Source organism: Chelonoidis abingdonii, chromosome 3, assembly GCF_003597395.2.
Source record: "Chelonoidis abingdonii isolate Lonesome George chromosome 3, CheloAbing_2.0, whole genome shotgun sequence".
Classification (NCBI taxonomy): Eukaryota; Metazoa; Chordata; order Testudines; family Testudinidae; genus Chelonoidis; species Chelonoidis abingdonii.
Window position 1 is genome coordinate 19,280,058 of NC_133771.1, and position 18,002 is coordinate 19,298,059.

Below are 18,002 nucleotides of genomic sequence, written 5' to 3' on the forward strand. Positions count from 1 at the left end.
GGGTCTAATTTTGGGCACCAATGTATAGAAAGGATACAGAAAAACTGGAAAGGATCCAGAGATGAACAGCAAAGATGATCAAAGGGACAGAATGTAAATATGAACAAAGGCTGAGGGAACTGGATATGTTTCGTTTGGAAAAGAGGCAATTGGGGGGGAGGGACAGCTCAGTGGTTTGAGCACTGGCCTGCTAAACCCAGGGTTGTGAGTTCAATCCTTGAGGGGGCCATTTAGGGATCTGGGGAAAAATCTGTCTGGGGATTGGTCCTGCTTTGAGCAGCAGTTGGACTAGGTGACCTCCTGAGGTCCCTTCCAACCCTGATATTCTGTGATAGCAGTCTTCAGAAACTTGAAAGCTGCCATAAAGAAGATGGAGAAAAATTGTTCTCTCTTGCCACCAAGGGCAGGACAGGAGGAAATGGGTTCAAACTACAGCATAGCAGATTTAGATTAAACCTCAGGAAAAACTTCCTTGCTGTAAGAACAGCAGGTCAATGGAACAGACTGCCCCTGGGAGGTTGTGGCAGCTTCTTCACTGGAGGTTTTCAAAAGGAGGCTGGATAGCCATCTGTCTTGGATAGTTTAGACACAACAAATCCTGCACCTTGGCAGAGGGGTTATATAAGATCAATGGTTCTCAACCAGGGGTACATGTACCCCTCAGGGTTCACATAGATCTTCTAGGGGGTATATCAACTCATCTAGATATTTGCCTAGTTTTAAAACAGGCTACATAAAAAGCACTAGCGAAGTCAGTATAAACTAAAATTTCATACAACTTGTTTATACTGCTCTATGTACTATACGCTGAAATTCAGTAAGTGTGCTGAGACACTTTTGTATTATTGTGTCTGATTTTGTAAGCAATTAGGTTTAAAGTGCAGTGAAACTTGGGTTATGCAAGACAAATTAGATTCCTCAAAGGGGTACAGAAGTCTGGAAAGTTTGAAAGTCACTGGACTAGATGACCCTTGAGGTCCCTTCTAATCATATGATTCTATGTACAGTAAACAGTTGGCAGGCAACAGACTGAAGAGTGAGAACCTTTTACCAGTTGGGGTAGGGGAACTAAATTATTTTGGATCTCAAAGGAAATAAATGTGTTAACATTTTACCTTTATGGTATTTTATCTTATTTCTTTTTACAATGCATTCTACAGCCATACAGATTTGTTTCTCCTTTAAAACAAGAATTTCCCCCACTTTCCTGCTCATTTGTTTTATATGACTTGGTTAAGCCAAAGCATGGTGAGACAGGTTGATTTCTCCCTCTGCATTCCCTGTGCTGCTTTCCAGAGAGGTTAACAAACATTTTACACTCTCCTTCTCCCCTCCCACATTTCCTTTGAGCTGAACCACCCTAGGATCAAAACTCTGGTAGCAACAACACATAACCCTTAAATCTTATGGGACCACTGTAAACATAGAAGGCCAGGCTCTGATTTCAGTTATTCCCTGATAAACCCAGAGTAACCATACTACAGAGAGTTACCCTCTGTTATGCTGAAGAAAATCCTATCAGAATTTGAGACTGGATTTTTTATACCCATTGTCATAAGTTTAACTTTGAAATTAACAAATCATTAAGCATGTGGGGGTGTAGGAATCAATTCATTTTCCAGGCAAAGGGTTTTTTAAATTAATGCCGAACAAAAAATAATCAGACAGTCCCTGACACCGCACAGATCCTGTTGACGTATCAATCTTTTCAGGCATTTAAAAATAATATCCAGATAATAAAAGTAAATGTTCTATAACCAAAAAATCTCTAGGTAATAAAATTTCAAATTACAGCCCATGACAACACTTCTAAATTGCAGCTGTGATGCAGAAGCTTTGATGGAGAAAATTGTACAAGTAACACAGAAAGTAATTTGGAAAAGCAACAGAGAATAGAGGTGCTTCTAATATGAACAGATAACATGGTTGGAATATTGTGTGACGCCCTTAATCGGATTCTAGAGTGTTTCATTGCCTATATCTTAAATAATGCTGCAGTTTTATGGGGAGTTCCTTGATAGTTTCTACTAGCAAATAAACCTATGGGAGAAAAAACTGAGCCAAATAATCATACGCGACGGGACTAAGAGTGTGTCAAAATGAAGCTGCACATTGCCCTTTAGTGCTATGAGTCACCTGCTTTCTCCTGCCAAACACTTCAGCAATTAAAGGACGCCAAATGCAGAAAGTACTCCACAACTGGGGATTTTGACCCTAGGATTCAGAATAAGCCATCCCCAGTGGAAGCTCTGTGGCCCAGTGGCTTGCACACAGGACTGAGAGTCAGGAGGCCCAACTTGACAAAAAGGTGAGAATACTTGCTCAACAACCTTGAGCAAAATCACAATTTCTCTGTGTCTCAGTTTCTCTATCATTATATAGGGATTATAATATTAACATACCTTAGAGGGGCACTGAGGCTTAAACAATGTTTGTAAAGTGTGGGCGACAGTAGCCCAAAGTCCTTTTTTATTCATTTGTTCAGTAAAAAATGAAAAAAAAAATCACCACGTTTTTCTTTTTAATAACCCAGGCCAAACACGCAATTTTTCAAGACAATAAGAAACAGGTAGGTGTGATTTGTGGAAAGGCATTTCGCTTGCAGTTAGCAAGTTATTGGTACGTCCGGCGAGTAATATTAAACACTGAAGATTTGCATCATATCTTTAGTAATATAGTCTGTCCACACATATCAATGTTTTGTCTGTGATGTGAAGCACAAGTTCTTTTGGGGCCACCTTCTAGGAACCCAGGAGTTGCCATACTGAATCAGACCTGTCTAATCCAGTATTCTGTCTCCACCAATGGCCAACACCAGATGCTTCAGAAGAGGTGCAAGGAACCTCAGAGTAGGCAGATGTGGGATGACCTGTATTCCATGAAGGTATCACCTCATCCCTAATAGTTAGAAATTGGCTTAAACCCCAAAACAAAGTTTTATATCCCTCACAGTACTCTTTTTGTTAGCATTATAATTATATTATTATATATTATTATAATTCTGGATATTCTTATAATCTTGTCTGCTCAGACTAAATATTCTAAAGGGCCCTTCTGGACTTAACATCGATGGATCTTTGAACTCTGGGGCTCAACGACATCATGTCACAATGAGTTCCACAGTCTAATGACAGGTTATGTGAAAATATATTTCCTTTTATCCATTCTGAATTTTTCACCTAGGGTTTCAATTAAAAAAGAAGAAAAGGATGGAAATATAATTAGTGGCAGTCAACAAGATTTTATGTACAATAGGTCTTGCCAAACAAACCTGGTATAATTCTCTGATGAGATCACAAGTTTGGTTGATGAAAGTAACTGCGCAGATGTAATATACTTAGACTTCTGTAGGGCAGTTAAAAAATACCAATATACACTATCAATAAAGCACATGTTAATTGGATTAGGCTGACAGATCTCAAAGAGTAGTTGTCAATGGAGAATCATCACTGAATGGAGGTGTTTCCAGTGGGGTTCTGAAGAGATCAGTACTAGGCCTGAAGCTATTCAACATTCTCATCAATAGTCTGACCATAAATATAAAATCATCATGGAAGGCTGAAGCCAGATAAATTCAAAGTAGAATTAGACACACATTTTTAATAGTGAGAGTCACTAAACACTGGAACAAGGTAGGAAGGGAGCTACCGGATTCTTCATCTCTGGATGTCTTCAAATCAAAGCTGGATGCCTTTCTGGAAGATATGCTTTAGCCAAAACACAAGTTATTGGGCTCCATCCTGGGCTAAGAACTTGGCATATATCTGTTTTTAAAACAGACCAAGCAACTGTGCATTCTTCTGGTTTGTGATTTTCCAATTACATGGATTTAAATTTTTATGGTTAACCATTAGCTGGATAGTCAACAGTTGGAGGCAAACTCATTGCTTTGGGATACTACTAATCATCTGAGCTGAACCACAAGTGTAAATCTGCAGTATGCGAGACAGAGAGCACACTTTTTCATTTACAAAACTTTCTCTTGTAGTTTGTGGGAAGTTTCCTAGGCAACATCCCCTTAAATCAACTATTCAGATTCCTCACCCACTTCTGTTTCCCAAGCTTTTCCCCTCTCAGTCCGTGTGGTTTCAGTTGTCAGACCTGTTCAGGTAATCCTCAGCAACAGAGGAGAGAGTGGGGACATTGGGACTTTTTATACATGAATTTGATGGGAGATCACACAGGCGATTAGCAGCTTTCCTGGTAAAGATCATTCTATCTCACCTACATAATGTTTGTTTTCTTCCCATTGATCTAGCTGGTGTCAAAACCATTCTTACTAGTAAAACTCATCTAGGAAATTGCCTAATAAGATAATTTAGAAAATGCTTCACATTTAACATATGATCACAAAACACTTAAAATGCTGATTTTTCCCTCCTTCCCCCTGAGAAGCAAACACTTTAGCATCATAGTTCAGCCTCAATGGGCTGTTAAACATCTGCAGCAAAGGCCGATCAACCCCAGCCAGCAGCTGGATTTTTAGCAGTACAGAGGTCATGATATGTGAAACCACTGTGCTGGCTTCAAAACTTGCTTTATAATCTTCTCCAGACAAACCGTGACCAAAATGCATCTATCGTGGAGGACATCTGGGGAAATCCCATATTCATTTTCATTGGGAACTTACTGCCTGTTGTCAAATAAAAATAAATGAAAAAACACTATGGACCCTTTTAAAAAACATTCACACGGTAAACTTTGGCCCACTGTTTCCTTCTGCAGCATTGACCTTGTTTTTCTACTGTGTAAAAAAAATCAATATGGTATGGTATTGCAGTAAAATTTCAGCATGTTCTTGGCTTACTTTAAATAACTTCATTGTCTTCTTTTCCCCTGTCTGCGTCTGTTGTATTTGGCACTTGCATTTATTAACATGAAAGCAAGTTGAAAGAAAAATGTAAATATCATAAAAAGAAAAGCAGCAGGGCATGTGGCTTGCCTGGCTAAAGCCACGGATACCTTTACAATGTGCTAAGGTTTTCCACCACCCTCCCTCCCCCTCCCCCTCCGCTTCAGCTTTCCTAGTAATTTCTGTATGCAGGAAGGCAAATAATATATTTCACCGATATAATTTTTTTTAGCTTTGTAGACTTAAGAGGAGCTACAAGTTAAAAGAAAACCAAAACACACTACTAGTCAGCAGAATAAAATCAATAAAAAAACACTAGTGATTTTATTTCTTTGTTCTTTAACATTTTCTTCCTTCTTAAACTGTATTTATGTAAAAACCAGACAGCCTTGTCTCAACTGTGGGCTCCCATTATTCCTATGATGATGCTACAGATGGCAATGTGGAAAGGCACACTGGACAACTTATAGGGAAGGGCCAAGCAACAAAAGCAAAAAACCCAAAAAACCCCTATGCACTTTGGTCAGTTTCTGCTCTTTGTGACATAAAAATAGATCAGCGCAGGAAAACTATGCTCCATCTGGAACACTCCTCGGATAGTTAGACAAACAAAGTGGATCATTCCCAGCAACAAAATTGAGAACTAAGTGCTTCACAAAAAATTAATAAAAGCATGAAACTCGTTCTGTGATATAGGGAACTGACTGATCTCTCTGTTCAGTGATGGAACGAAGTGGGAGATCCACCAGCCCATGAAGGTCATCTTACTACACAAACAGCATACATCAGCACCAACAGAAGGAAAAAGGCAAACGGCCATTGGACTTCTTATTCCCACGGCACATCATAAACAAGGGGCTTCTGAAGGGAACAAGTGTTGCCCCATCTGTAGTTTCCTCTAACTCATCATTACTGAAAACAAGTAAATTCTTACTTTGGTAGTTGAAGCTGCGGATGAGTTGGCCACAAGGCTCGTTCTCACGTCGCTGTTCACTGTGGTGCAAGCAGCCGTGGCTGGAGTAGGTAGTCGAGAGGGAACAATTGGCAAAGGCAATAGGCCAGGTCTGTTGTTGCAGTTGCTGCTCGCTGTACTGTTACAGTTACTGCTGTTCACATGATTCCCATTGGAGCTCCACTCTCGGCGATCCCACCCAGTGCGATAATCTCTTTCAAACCGGCTGTGGTGCCGTGACATCTCGGTCGAGTATGGCTTCTTCTCAAAGGGAACTCTAGAGCTCGCCTGAAATGTTAAAAGCAAAGAGATGTTATAAAGTCAGCCCAAAGCAAAACTCCTACTCAATCATTTGGGCCAGTCCTGCCAGTCGCCACCATGCCTATTTCGCAGTACAGGTGAAATTGTGCCAATCAAACATCAGGAGAGGGGATTATGTTTGTAGCAATCTTAATTCAAAATTGAAATGAGAGAGTTAGGATACTGACTGAACATGTGGTGGAGAGAACAGTCACTCAGTTTCCAGGGAATTCCACATGCCCGAACTTTCTAGCAGGATCTCAAGAGACAATACACAAAGAATGAAACACCAAGTTAGAACCAATTCATCATCCAACCTCTCTAACAGCTTGCTAAAGATGCCCTTTTGAAAATTAAACCTTTCATGAATCTCGCACCAAAGAAATGTCCACCCCACCAATCCCAATGAGAGGAAGATGAAAAGAAAGCCTTTATATTTGTCATTGCTCCTGCCACTCTCATTTATTTTAACACATACAGACTCATACATCCATTCACAGAGTTCATTAAGTCCGGAAATGACCATTAGATTGTCCAGTCTGACTTCCTATATATCATAGCCCATTAAATTTCACCCAATTACCCGTTTTTGAGCCCAATAACTTGTGTTTGACAAAAAACAGATCTTCCAGAAAGGCATCCAGACTTGACTGAGAGACATCAAGATGGAGAATCCACCACCTTCCTTGGTAGTTTGTTCCAGTGGTTAATCATCCTCATGGTAGAAAATTTGAGGCTTATTTCCAATTTGAGTTTGTCTAGCCAAAGCTTCCAGCCATTGGTTATTTTTACAGTAGAACCTCAGAGTTACGAACACCAGCACTACAAACTGACGGCAGGGCCGGATTTCCAATTAGTCGCAGTAGGCATGTGCCTAGGGGCATTCTAGGGGCACCTTACCTCTCTAAAATTGAATTCAACAAAAAGGTTAGCTGTAGGAAGGGGGGTACTTAAGATGCTGTGCCCAGGTGTGCGGAAGGTGTAAATCTGGCCCTGACTGACTGGTCAACCACACACCGCATTTGGAACTGGAAGTATGCAATCAGGCAGCAGAGACTAAAAAAATTAAATATAGTTCAGTACAGTGTTAAAATGTAACCTACTAAAATAATAAAAGGAAAGTTTACCTTGTCAAATCTTTTTTGTAAGGAAACTGTTTCTGTGGTTTGTTTCATTTAAATTAAGATGATTAAACGAAGCATTTTTCTTCTGCATAGTAAAATTTCAAAGCTGTATTAAGTCAATGTTCAGTTCTACACTTCTGAAAGATCAACCATAATGTTTTGTTCAGTGTAACGAAAATTTCATAATTACAAACAACCTCCATTCCCGAAGTGTTCGTAACCTCTGAGGTTCTACTTCATGTTTCTCTCTGATAGATTAAAGAGCACTTCAGTACCCACTGTTTTCTCCTTGTGAAGATACTTATATACTGTAATCAAGTCACCTTTCAATCTTCTTTTTGATCAATTAAACAAATTAAGCTCTTTAAATCTCTTACTTTAAGGTTCTCTAGGTCTTGAATAATTTTTGAGGCTCTTTTCTTCACCCTCTCCAATTTCTTAACATCTTTTTAAAAATATGAACACCAGAACTGAACGTAGTATTACAGTATCAGGCTCAGCAGTGCCGCGTAGTGAAATATAATCACCTCCTTAGTCCTACTCACTACTTTTCTTATACATCCAAGGGTCGCATTAGTCCTTTTTTGCCAGAGCATTGCATTGGAAGCTCACAATGAATTGTTTGTCCTCTCTGACCTCTCATTAGGCTCCTTTTCAGTCCTTGCTTTCCAGGATACCGTCCCCCATTTTGTAGGTGTGGCCTGCATTCCTTTTTTCTAGATGTGTAACTTTGCATTTAGCTGTATAATCTTTGAGTGGAGCCAATTTACCAGGAAATCCAGATCACTCCATATGACTATCCTGTCCTTATCATCATTTACTACTTTGCCAAACTTTGGCATCTGCAAATTATACCAGCAGTGGGCAAGTCATCACAGCACAGAACAGGGAAGCAGAAACTCCTGAGTTCTAATCCCAGTTCTGACAATTTCACAGCACATTATGTGATGGGGTGTACCAACCCTACACTGGCCTAGCAAGGGTTAGCCATGCATTTTCGGCCCAGGAGGCAATGCTCCCATTCTCTTGCTTGGCATGCTCTGGTTGGAAGCAGTATATAAAACGAGGCGGCTTAGCTCAGTCTGGGCTGACTGAGGAGGAGAGTGGATACACGCTGCAGACTCCTGCCAGGGAGCTGCTAGCGTGCCAGCCTGCGGAGGCTGAAGGCGCTGAATCCATGGCGGGACCATAGGCAACTGCAGAGGATGAGGGATTTGGCAGGCCACTACCCCAGAGGAGGATTCGGAAGCAAGAGTAGGAAGTTTGTTGAGAGGGGAACTGAAGCCAGGACTGCTGGTTCCATAGGGCCTAGGGTTGGGACCCAGTGGAGTAGGATGGGCCCAGATCACTCTGCCCCTTTCCACACCTATCACTAGACCCTGCTCCCCAGACAACTAAGGCAGCTACATAGACTCCAGCCACTAGGCATCGCTGCCCTGAGGCCAAAGGCAGCTTCATAGATTTTGGTCAGGAGGCCTCGCTGCCTTGAGAGCAAGGACAGCTTCATGGACTCTGGCCCCTAGGCTTCACTGCTCCGAGAGCAAGGATAGCTCTGTAGACTCTGGTCATTAGGCCTCACTGCCCTGAGGATAAGGACAGCCCCCTGATCACCAACCGCTAGGCCTGTCTACTTTGACCCACAAGGAGCTACATTCACAAAAAGGGGGCATTCTCCCTCCTTTTTCTTCCCTGATGGCCTGAAATCCCGCTACACATGGCCTCAAGCAAGTCACTTAACCCTCTCTGGTTAAAATGGGAACATCCTCCAAGTGACACTGTGACATTTGTACAGCATTAGAAAGTGAAGAATATTATACATAAATGCTAAATACAGTTTCTCACATTAATAAATCATGAACATTTGGTTCATTACAGCAACTCATCTATTTTACTTGCATCACACAATCCAATTTATTATGAGATCAGTGAAAGTCATTTTGTATTTAAGAATGCATACAACAAAAATGGATAAGAAAAATATCCCAGCTTATGATAGCTGAACAGATATTACTTCTTGGTATTTTTCTGCTGGATAAGGTCAGTGTTGCACTATGTGTTGTTTTACTTATGTTATCATCATGGACAACCACAGAATGGGCAGAATTTCTGAGCTCCGACACAAGCTGTCTTCCGGCTCCTATTAGCCTGTCCACCATAAATGTCTTCGCGCTGTTGAGTGAGACTACTTTATCTTAAGTGTAAGGTAGAAAAAACATATCTAGAAAGTTCAAACCTAAGCCACTAATAGGCTGTCCTCAAGAGATATAATTCAGACATACTGTAAGAAAGTAGCAAGTGAACAACTTTAGTAATAAGACAACTGGTAATACAGCAGAATGGCAAGTGAAGCTGGCATATTAGAGACAAATGTAGCCCATCAGAGAAATACTATTTACGCTTAAAGAATGTTCTCCAATTGTACTAGAGGGGATTTATATCACATTCCTTATAACAAAAGATTGGGACTACTTCTCAAGAACATAAACAAGAAAAATTCGGCCAAAAACTGCATCTGCAGAGGTTTGTTCTTCTACTCTATGGCCTGGTCTACACTACGCGTTTAAATCGATTTAAAGAGCGTTAAATCGATTTAACGCTGTACCCGTCCACACTACAACGCCCTTTATAGTGATATAAAGGGCTCTTTAAATCGATTTCTGTACTCCTCCCCGACGAGACGAGTTCGTCATTCCTTTCTGAAACATCAGCGACAATTCTTCGCGCCGTTTTCCCTGCATCCCTCAGACCCCAAGCACGCAACCATGAGCCCGCTCAGCTTTTTTTCCACACCATATGTGTACGCATCTCAGAGAGATAGGCGATACTCCAGCCGCTACACCAGCAGCATCACTTCTTGTCAATGAGCAGAAATGTACCGGTCATCTGTACCTCTACTGCCGAAGAAAACGGCAAGAGATGACGTTATCGCTCCCCCTCTGTACTGTCTCTGCATCATGAGTGCCCCTGGTGAAATCGGCTGGGGCCAACGCAAAGCAAAATTGGATGACTCACTGGAACTGATCAATCACTCCCTATCGTTTCTAATGAAATAGAGTCAGTCCTCTAGAATAGGTGCAAGTGTGCATTAGAGACCAGTGTATCAGACACAGCTGCTCCGTGTCCCAGTATATCAGGGTGGCCCTGCAACACCCCACCCGTTGCTTCCACTCCTCCCCACCTCCTGGCTACTGCAAGTCCCCCCCCATTTGTCATGAAGTTATAAAAGAATGCAGAATAAGAACAGAGCATGTTGTTGAGATAAATGAGGGGGAGCCAGCTCCGGCTATGACACATGCAGTACAGAATCTTTTCTTTACACAGGAAGGAGGCGCTGAATGAAGCTCAGCTCCAGTTGCTATGATAAGAGGTGCTTACCAGCGTTCATTGACAATCTACTGAGTACTGGAGTCATTTTCCCATTTTCCCAGCCCCTGCCAGCCTCACTGGCCAGCCAGGAGCACTCACGGGGATGGATAGCGACAACGGAATCAGTCATATGCACGGTCTACCACGCTGGAGGGGAGAGGAGCGATACTGCTCTCACTGCGCACGATCGTCTACCGACAGCACTCAGTAACATAGGGTGACATTGAAAGATGTCAAGAAATGATTTCTTTCCCTTTTCTTACGTGTGGTGGTAGGTGGTGGTGAAAACTGAGGAGCTGTTCCCTGACCACCAGCGCACTTAACCCGTACACCTACAGACACTGGAGCTCAGCCAAGAATGCAAATACTTTCAGGACCTGCTGTGGCTGTGGATAGCTGGATGTCCTTCAGTACCCCCCCTCCGGAGCATCCATTTGAGTCTCTGGTTCCCGCTACACTTGTACGCAGCCGCTTAGCCTGGGAGATTTTTTTTCAAACGCTTTGGCCATTTCGTGTTCGTAAACAGAGCTCTGATACAACAGATTTGTCTCCCCATACAGCGATCGGATCTAGTATCTCCCGTCGTCCATGCTGGAGCTCATTGGGATTGAGATGCATCGCCACCCGTGCTGATCAGTGAGTCCACTCTGGGCAAAGAAATGTAACTCTAAAACTTCGCGGGGCTTTGCACTGCCTTCCGCTGCATCGAGTTCAGATTGCTTCTCAGACCGGTCAGTGGTGCACTCGGGATACCGCTCGGAGGCCATATAACGTCGTGTATTTCCGTCCACACTTACCGTAATCGCATATGTATATCAATTTAGCGCTCTCACTTCGTTGTCGGGAGGAGTACAGAAACGATTTAAAGAGCCTTTATATCATATAAAGGGGCGTGTGTGTGGACGGGTACAGCGTAAATCGATTTACTCTTTAAATCGATTTAAACGCGTAGTTAGACAGGCCATAGAGAGAGACAAACTCTGCAGATGCAGTTTTGGCCAATTTTCTTGTTGTATGTTCTAGAGAAGTATCCCAATCTTTTGTATAAGGAAGTGATATAATCCTCTAGTACAATTGAGAATTCTTTAGCGAAATAGTATTCTCTGATGGCTACTTTGTCTCTAGTATGAGTTCTGCATTACTGCTGTAATCACGTTGTTTACTAAAGTTGTTCACTTGCTACTTCTACAGTATGTCTGAATTTCTTTTGAGGACAGCTATTAGTGGCTTAGGTTTGAACTCTAGATATTTTTTTCTACTATCTTAGATAAAGTAGTACTCAACCGCGCGAAGAATTTGGGGACAGCTTAGGAGCGAAGACAAGTGTGTCGGAGCTCAGAAACTGCCATTCTGTGGTTGTCCATGATGATACATAAGTAAAAACACATAGTGCAACACTGACCTTATCCACAGAAAAACCAAAGAAGTATATCTGTTCAGCTATCATAGCTGGGATATTTTCTTATCCATTTTTGTTGTATGATTCTTAAATACAAATGACTTTCACTGATCTATAATAAATTGGATTGTGTGATCAATAAAATAGATGAGTTGTGTAATGAACAATGTCATGATTTTATGTGAGAAATGATTTGCATGTTATGTATAATATTCTTCACTTCTAATGCTGTACAAATGTCACAGTGTTCATGCGAGGATGTTCCCATTTTAACAGAGAGGGTTAATGACTTGCTGAGGCATGTGTAGCGGGATTCACGGCATCAGGAAGAAAAGGAGGAATGCCCCCTTTTTGTGAATGTAGCTTGTGGGTCAAAGTAGACAGTTGCGGTTGGTGATAGGGGTTCGTTATCCTCAGGGCAGTGGGGCTAATGACCAGAGTCTACAGATATTTGCTCTGGAGCAGTGAAGCCTAGGGGCCAGAGTTGAGCTGTCCTTGCCTCTCAGGGCAGCGAGGCCTCTGACAAAACTATGAACTGCTTTGGTCAGGGAGCGATGCTAGTGGCTGGAGCTTTAGCTGCCTTAGTTGTCGGGACAGGGCTAGTGATAGTGTGAAAGGGCAGAGTGATCTGGCCATCCTACTCACTGGGTCCCCTAGGCTATGGACCAGCAGTCTGGCTTAGTTCCCTTCAACAACTCTCTCTTGCTTCCGAATCCTCGCTGGGGTAGTGGACTGCAAATCCCTCATCTCTGCAGTTGCCATGGTCGCCATGGATTCAGCGCTTCAGCCTCCGCAGCTGGCACGCTAGCAGCTTCCCTGGCAGGAGTCTGCAGGTGTATCCACTCTCCTCTCGATCAGCCAGACTGAGCTAAGCCGCTCGTTTTATATACTGCTTCCAACCAGAGCATGCCAAGCAAGAGAATGGGAGCATTGCTCCTGGGCCGAAAATGCATGGCTAACCCTGCTAGGCAAGTGTAGGTTGGTAACCCATCACATAATGTGTAGTGAAATTGTCAGAACTGGATTAAGAACTCAGGGTTTTGCTCCCGTTTGTGCTGTGAGATTGCCCAATGCTGTATAATTTGCAGATGCCAAGTTTGGCAAAGTAGTAAATGATGATAAGGACAGGATAGTCATATGAGTGATCTGGATTCTGTAAATGGCTCACTAAAGAGTATACATGTAAAATGAAAGTTACACATTAGAAAAAGAATGCAGGCCCACTACAAAATGGGGACGGTATCTGGAAAGCAAGGACTGAAAGGAGAATGAGAGTCAGAGAGGAAAACAATTCATTGTGAGCTTCCAATGCATGGCTCTGGCAAAAAGACTAATGCGACCCTTGGATGTATAAGAAAGTAGTGAGTAGGATAAGGAGGTGATTATATTTCACTACGCGGCACTGCTGAGCCTGATACTGTAATACTACGTTCGTTCTGGTGTTCATATTTTTAAAAAGATGTTAAGAAATTGGAGAGGGTGAAGAAAGAGCCTCAAAAATTATAAGACCTAGAGAACCTAAAGTAGAGATTTAAAGCTTAATTTGTTTAATTGATCAAGAAGATTGAAGGTGACTTGATACAGTAGATAGTTTTCACAAGAGAACGTGGGTACTGAGTGCTCTTTAATCTATCAGAGAGAAACATGAAGTAGAATTCAGAGGTTACGAACTTCGGAATGAGGTGTTTGTAATATGAATTTTCGTTACCTGACAAACATTATGGTTGATACTTCAGAAGTGTAGACGGAACTTGACTTAATACAGCTTTGAATTTTACTATGCAGAAGAAAAAGTGTGGGTTCGTTATATCTTAATTTAAAATGACAAGCAAGAAACAGTTCCTTACAAAAAAGATTTGACAAGGTAAACTTCTTTTATTATTTAGTGGTTACATTTTAACACTGTACTGAACTATATTTATTTTTTCGTCTCTGTGCCTGATTGCATACTCCAGTTCAAATGCGGTGTGGTTGACAGTCAGTCAGCCAGTTTGACCTCCGCACACTGGGCAAGCATCCGTTAAGTACCTTCTACGCTAACCTTTTTGTTGAATTCAATTTTAGAGAGGTAAGTGCCCAGATGCCCCTAGGACATGCTACTGCGACTAATTGGAAATCCGGCCCGTCCGTTTGTAGGCTGGTGTTCGTAACTCTGAGGTTCTACTGTAAAATAACCAATGGCTGGAAGCTTTGGCTAGACAAATCAAATTGAATAAGCCTCAAATTTTCTACCATGAGGATGATTAACCACTGGAACAAAACTACCAAGGAAGGGTGTGATCTCCATCTTGATGTCTTCAGTCAAGTCTGGCTGCCTTTCTGGAAGATCTGTTTTTTTGTCAACAAAGTTATGGGCTAAAAAACGGGTAATTGGGTGAATTTAAGGGCTATGATATATAGGAAGTCAGACTGGACAATCTAATGTTCATTCGGACTTAATGAACTCTGTGATGGATGTAGTAGTCTGTATGTGTTAAAATAATGAGATTGTGGCGAGAGCAATGACAAATATAAGGCTTTCTTTTCATCTTCCTCTCATTGGGATTGTGGGTGGACATTTTTGGTGCGAGATTCATGAAAGGTTTAATTTCAAAGGGCATCTTTAGCAAGCTGTTAGAGAGGTTGGGATGATAATTGGTTCTAAACTTGGTGTTCATTCTTTGTGTATTGTCTTGCGATCTGCTAGAAAGTTCGGGCATGTGGAATTGGGAATGAGTGACTGTTTTCACCACATGTTCAGTCAGTATCTATCTCTCATTTCATTTTGAATTAAGATGCTACAACAATAATCCCTCTCTGAGTTTGAGGCAAATTCCCCTGTAATGCGAATAGGCATGGTGGCGACTGCAGGACTGGCCAAATGATTGAGTAGGAGTTTGCTTGGGCTGACTTTATAACATTCTTTGCTTTTAACAATTTCAGGCGAGCTCTAGAGTTCCCTTTGAGAAAAGCATAACGACGAAGATGTCACGGCACCACAGCCGGTTTGAAAGGATATGCACTGGGTGGGATCGCCGAGAGTGGAGCTCCAATGGAATCATGTGAAACAGTAACTGTAACGTACAGCGAGCAGCAACGCAACAACAGACCTGGCTATTGCTTGCCAATTGTTCCTCTCGGACTACCTACTCCAGCCACGGCTGCTTGCACCACAGTGAACAGGACGTGAGAACGAGCTTGTGGCAACTCATCCGCAGCTTCAACTACCAAGTAATTACTTGTTTAGATGATGAGTTAGAGGAAATACAGATGGGGCAACATTGTTCCTTCAGAAGCCCTTGTTTATGGATGTGCCCGTGGAATAAGAAGTCAATGCCGTTTGCCTTTTTCCTTCTGTTGGGCTGATGTATGCTGTTGTGTAGTAAGATGACTTCATGGGCTGGTGGATCTCCATTCTTTCATACTGAACAGAGAGATAGTCAGTTCTCTATATCAGAACGAGTTTCATTCTTTATTAATTTTTTGTGAAGCACTTAGTTCTCAATTTGTGCGGGGAAGGATCCACTTTGTTGTCTAACTATCCGAGGAGTGTTCCAGAGGCATAGTTTCCTGCGTGATCCTATTTATATGCACGAAGAGCAGAAACGACCAAAGTCGATAAGGGGTTTTTTTGGTTTTTTGCTTTGTTGCTGGCCTTCCCTATAAGTTGTCCAGTGTGCGCTTCACATTGCACTGCTCGTCATCATGATATGGGAGCCACAGCGGAACAGGTAGTTCTGGTTTCACTATAATCTACGTTTAAGAAGGAAGAAATGTTAAAGAAAGCAAGAAATATATCATGTGTTTTTTATTGATTTTAGTTTCGTGCATGACTTATTAGTGTGTTTGTAGTTCTTTAACTTGATAGCTCCTTTAAGTCTAAGCTAAATAAATTATATCGTTAAATATATTATTTGCCTTCTGCATACAAAAAATATAGAAAGCTGAAGGAGGCGGATGGGAGGGGGAGGGAGGTGGTGGAAACTAGCACGATTGTAAGTACTCAGTGGCGATTTAGCAGGCAAGCCACACTGCCTGTTGCTTTTCTTTTTTGATATTTACATTGCTTTCAACTTGCTTTCATGTTAATAAATGAACGAGCAAAATCACAGCAGCAACAGGGAAAGAAGACAATGGATGTTAATTAAAAGTAAGCCTAAGAACATGGCTGAAATTTGAGCTGCATACATACATATTGATTTGTTTACACAGTAAAAAAACTAAGGTCATGCTGCAGACAGGAAACAGTGGGCAAAGTTTACGTGGATTGTTTTTTAAAAGGCGTCGCATAGTTTTTTTCTTGTAGTTTTATTTGACACAGCAGTAATTCCCAATGAATGAATATGGGATTTCCCCAGATGTCCTCCACGATAGCTGCATTTTGGTCACGTTTGTCTGGAGAGATTATAAAGCAAGTTTTAAGCCAGCACAATGGTATTCACATATCATACCCTTACTGCTAAAAATCTCAGCTGGTTGCGGGGTTGATCGGCCTTTGCTGCAGATGGTTAACAGCATGTGAGTGAACTATGATAGCTAAGTGTTTCTTCTCAGGGAAGGAGGAAATCAGCATTTTAAGGTTTTGTGATTGCATATGTTATTCGAAGCATTTTCTAAAATTATCTATTAGGCTAATTTCCTAGATGAGTTTTTACTAGTAAGATATTTTTGAACACCACTAGATTATATGGGAAGAAAACAAAACATTAGTAGTAGATAGAATGATCTCTTACCAGAAGCCTAATCGCCTGGTGATCTCCATCAATTTCAATGTATAAAAAGCTCCAATGTCCCCACCTCTCTCTGTTTGTGAGGATTGAACAGGATCTGACAACTGAAACAACACGGATGAGGAGGGAAAAACTTGGGAACACAGATTGGGTGAGGATCGAATAGTTATTTAGGGGATGTTGCATAGAATTCCCAACAACTACAGAGAAATTTTAAATGAAAAAGTGTGCTCTCTGTTCTCGATACTGCAGATTTACATCGTGGTTCAGCCAGGTTATTAGTAGTATCAAGCAATAGCTTTTGCCTCCATGCTTGTATCCACATAAATGGTTACACACTAAATATAAATCCATCGTAATTGGAAATCACAACCAGACAGAATGACAGTTCTGTCATGTTTAGAAACAATTATATGCAAGTTCTAGCCCAGATGGAAGCCATATTGTGTTTGGCTAAGCTATCTTTCGAAGCATCAGCTTGGATTTGAAACATCGAGATGAAGAATTCCGTTAGCTCCTTCCTCTGTTCCAGTGTTAGTGACTCTCACTATTAAAGATGTGTGATTAATCTACTTAATTTATCTGGCTTCGCTTCATGATGGATTTTATATTTATAAGAGGACTTGATGAGAATGTTGATAGTCAGCCTAGTATGATCTCTTCGACACCCACTGAACACTCTCCATTCATGTGATGATTATCATTGACGATACTCTTGAATCTGTCACCTAATCAATTAACATGCTTTATTGATAGTGTATATTGGTATTTTTAATGCCTAACAGAAGTCTAAGCTATATCTACTCCCTGGCATTATTTATCAACTAACAACTTAGTTCTCCATAGAGAATTATAACAGGTTGTTGGAAGACTAATTGTCATAAAACTTGTTGACTTGCACTATATTATTTTCCTACTTTCTTTTTTATTGAACCCTAGCGGTGAACAATTAATGGATTAAAAGAAGTATATTGAATCACATACGTCTATTAGACTGTGGAATCATTGGTACATGATTCGTTGAGCCAGAGTTCAAAATCATCGAGTTAGCTCAGAAGGGCCTTAGAATTTTGTCTGAGCAGACATTTGATATTATAAAGATATCCAGATTATATATAATATATAACTAAATTAATTATATGCTAACAAAAGAGTATGTGAGGGTATAAAACTTTGTTTTGGGTTACATTTCTAAATAATAGGGATGAGGTGATCTTCTGGAATACAGGTCTCACAATGCTATCTGAGGTTCTGTGCACTCTTCTGAAGGCTCTGGATGTTGGCATTGGTGAGCAGATAC

At 41.3% G+C, this 18,002-nt stretch overlaps 1 protein-coding gene across 2 annotated transcripts in view; it reads right to left on the minus strand.

The window, feature by feature from the left end:
• The window catches only part of KLHL29 (kelch like family member 29), a 515,481-nt gene that overhangs the window by 355,882 nt on the left and 141,597 nt on the right, over positions 1-18,002 (minus strand). For both annotated transcript variants that reach the window (XM_032784865.2, XM_032784864.2), the window contains exon 2: positions 5,787-6,092. In XM_032784865.2, the coding sequence (XP_032640756.1) occupies positions 5,787-6,047 (261 nt within the window). In that variant the 5' untranslated portion in view covers positions 6,048-6,092. The remainder of the gene's footprint in view (positions 1-5,786; positions 6,093-18,002) is intronic.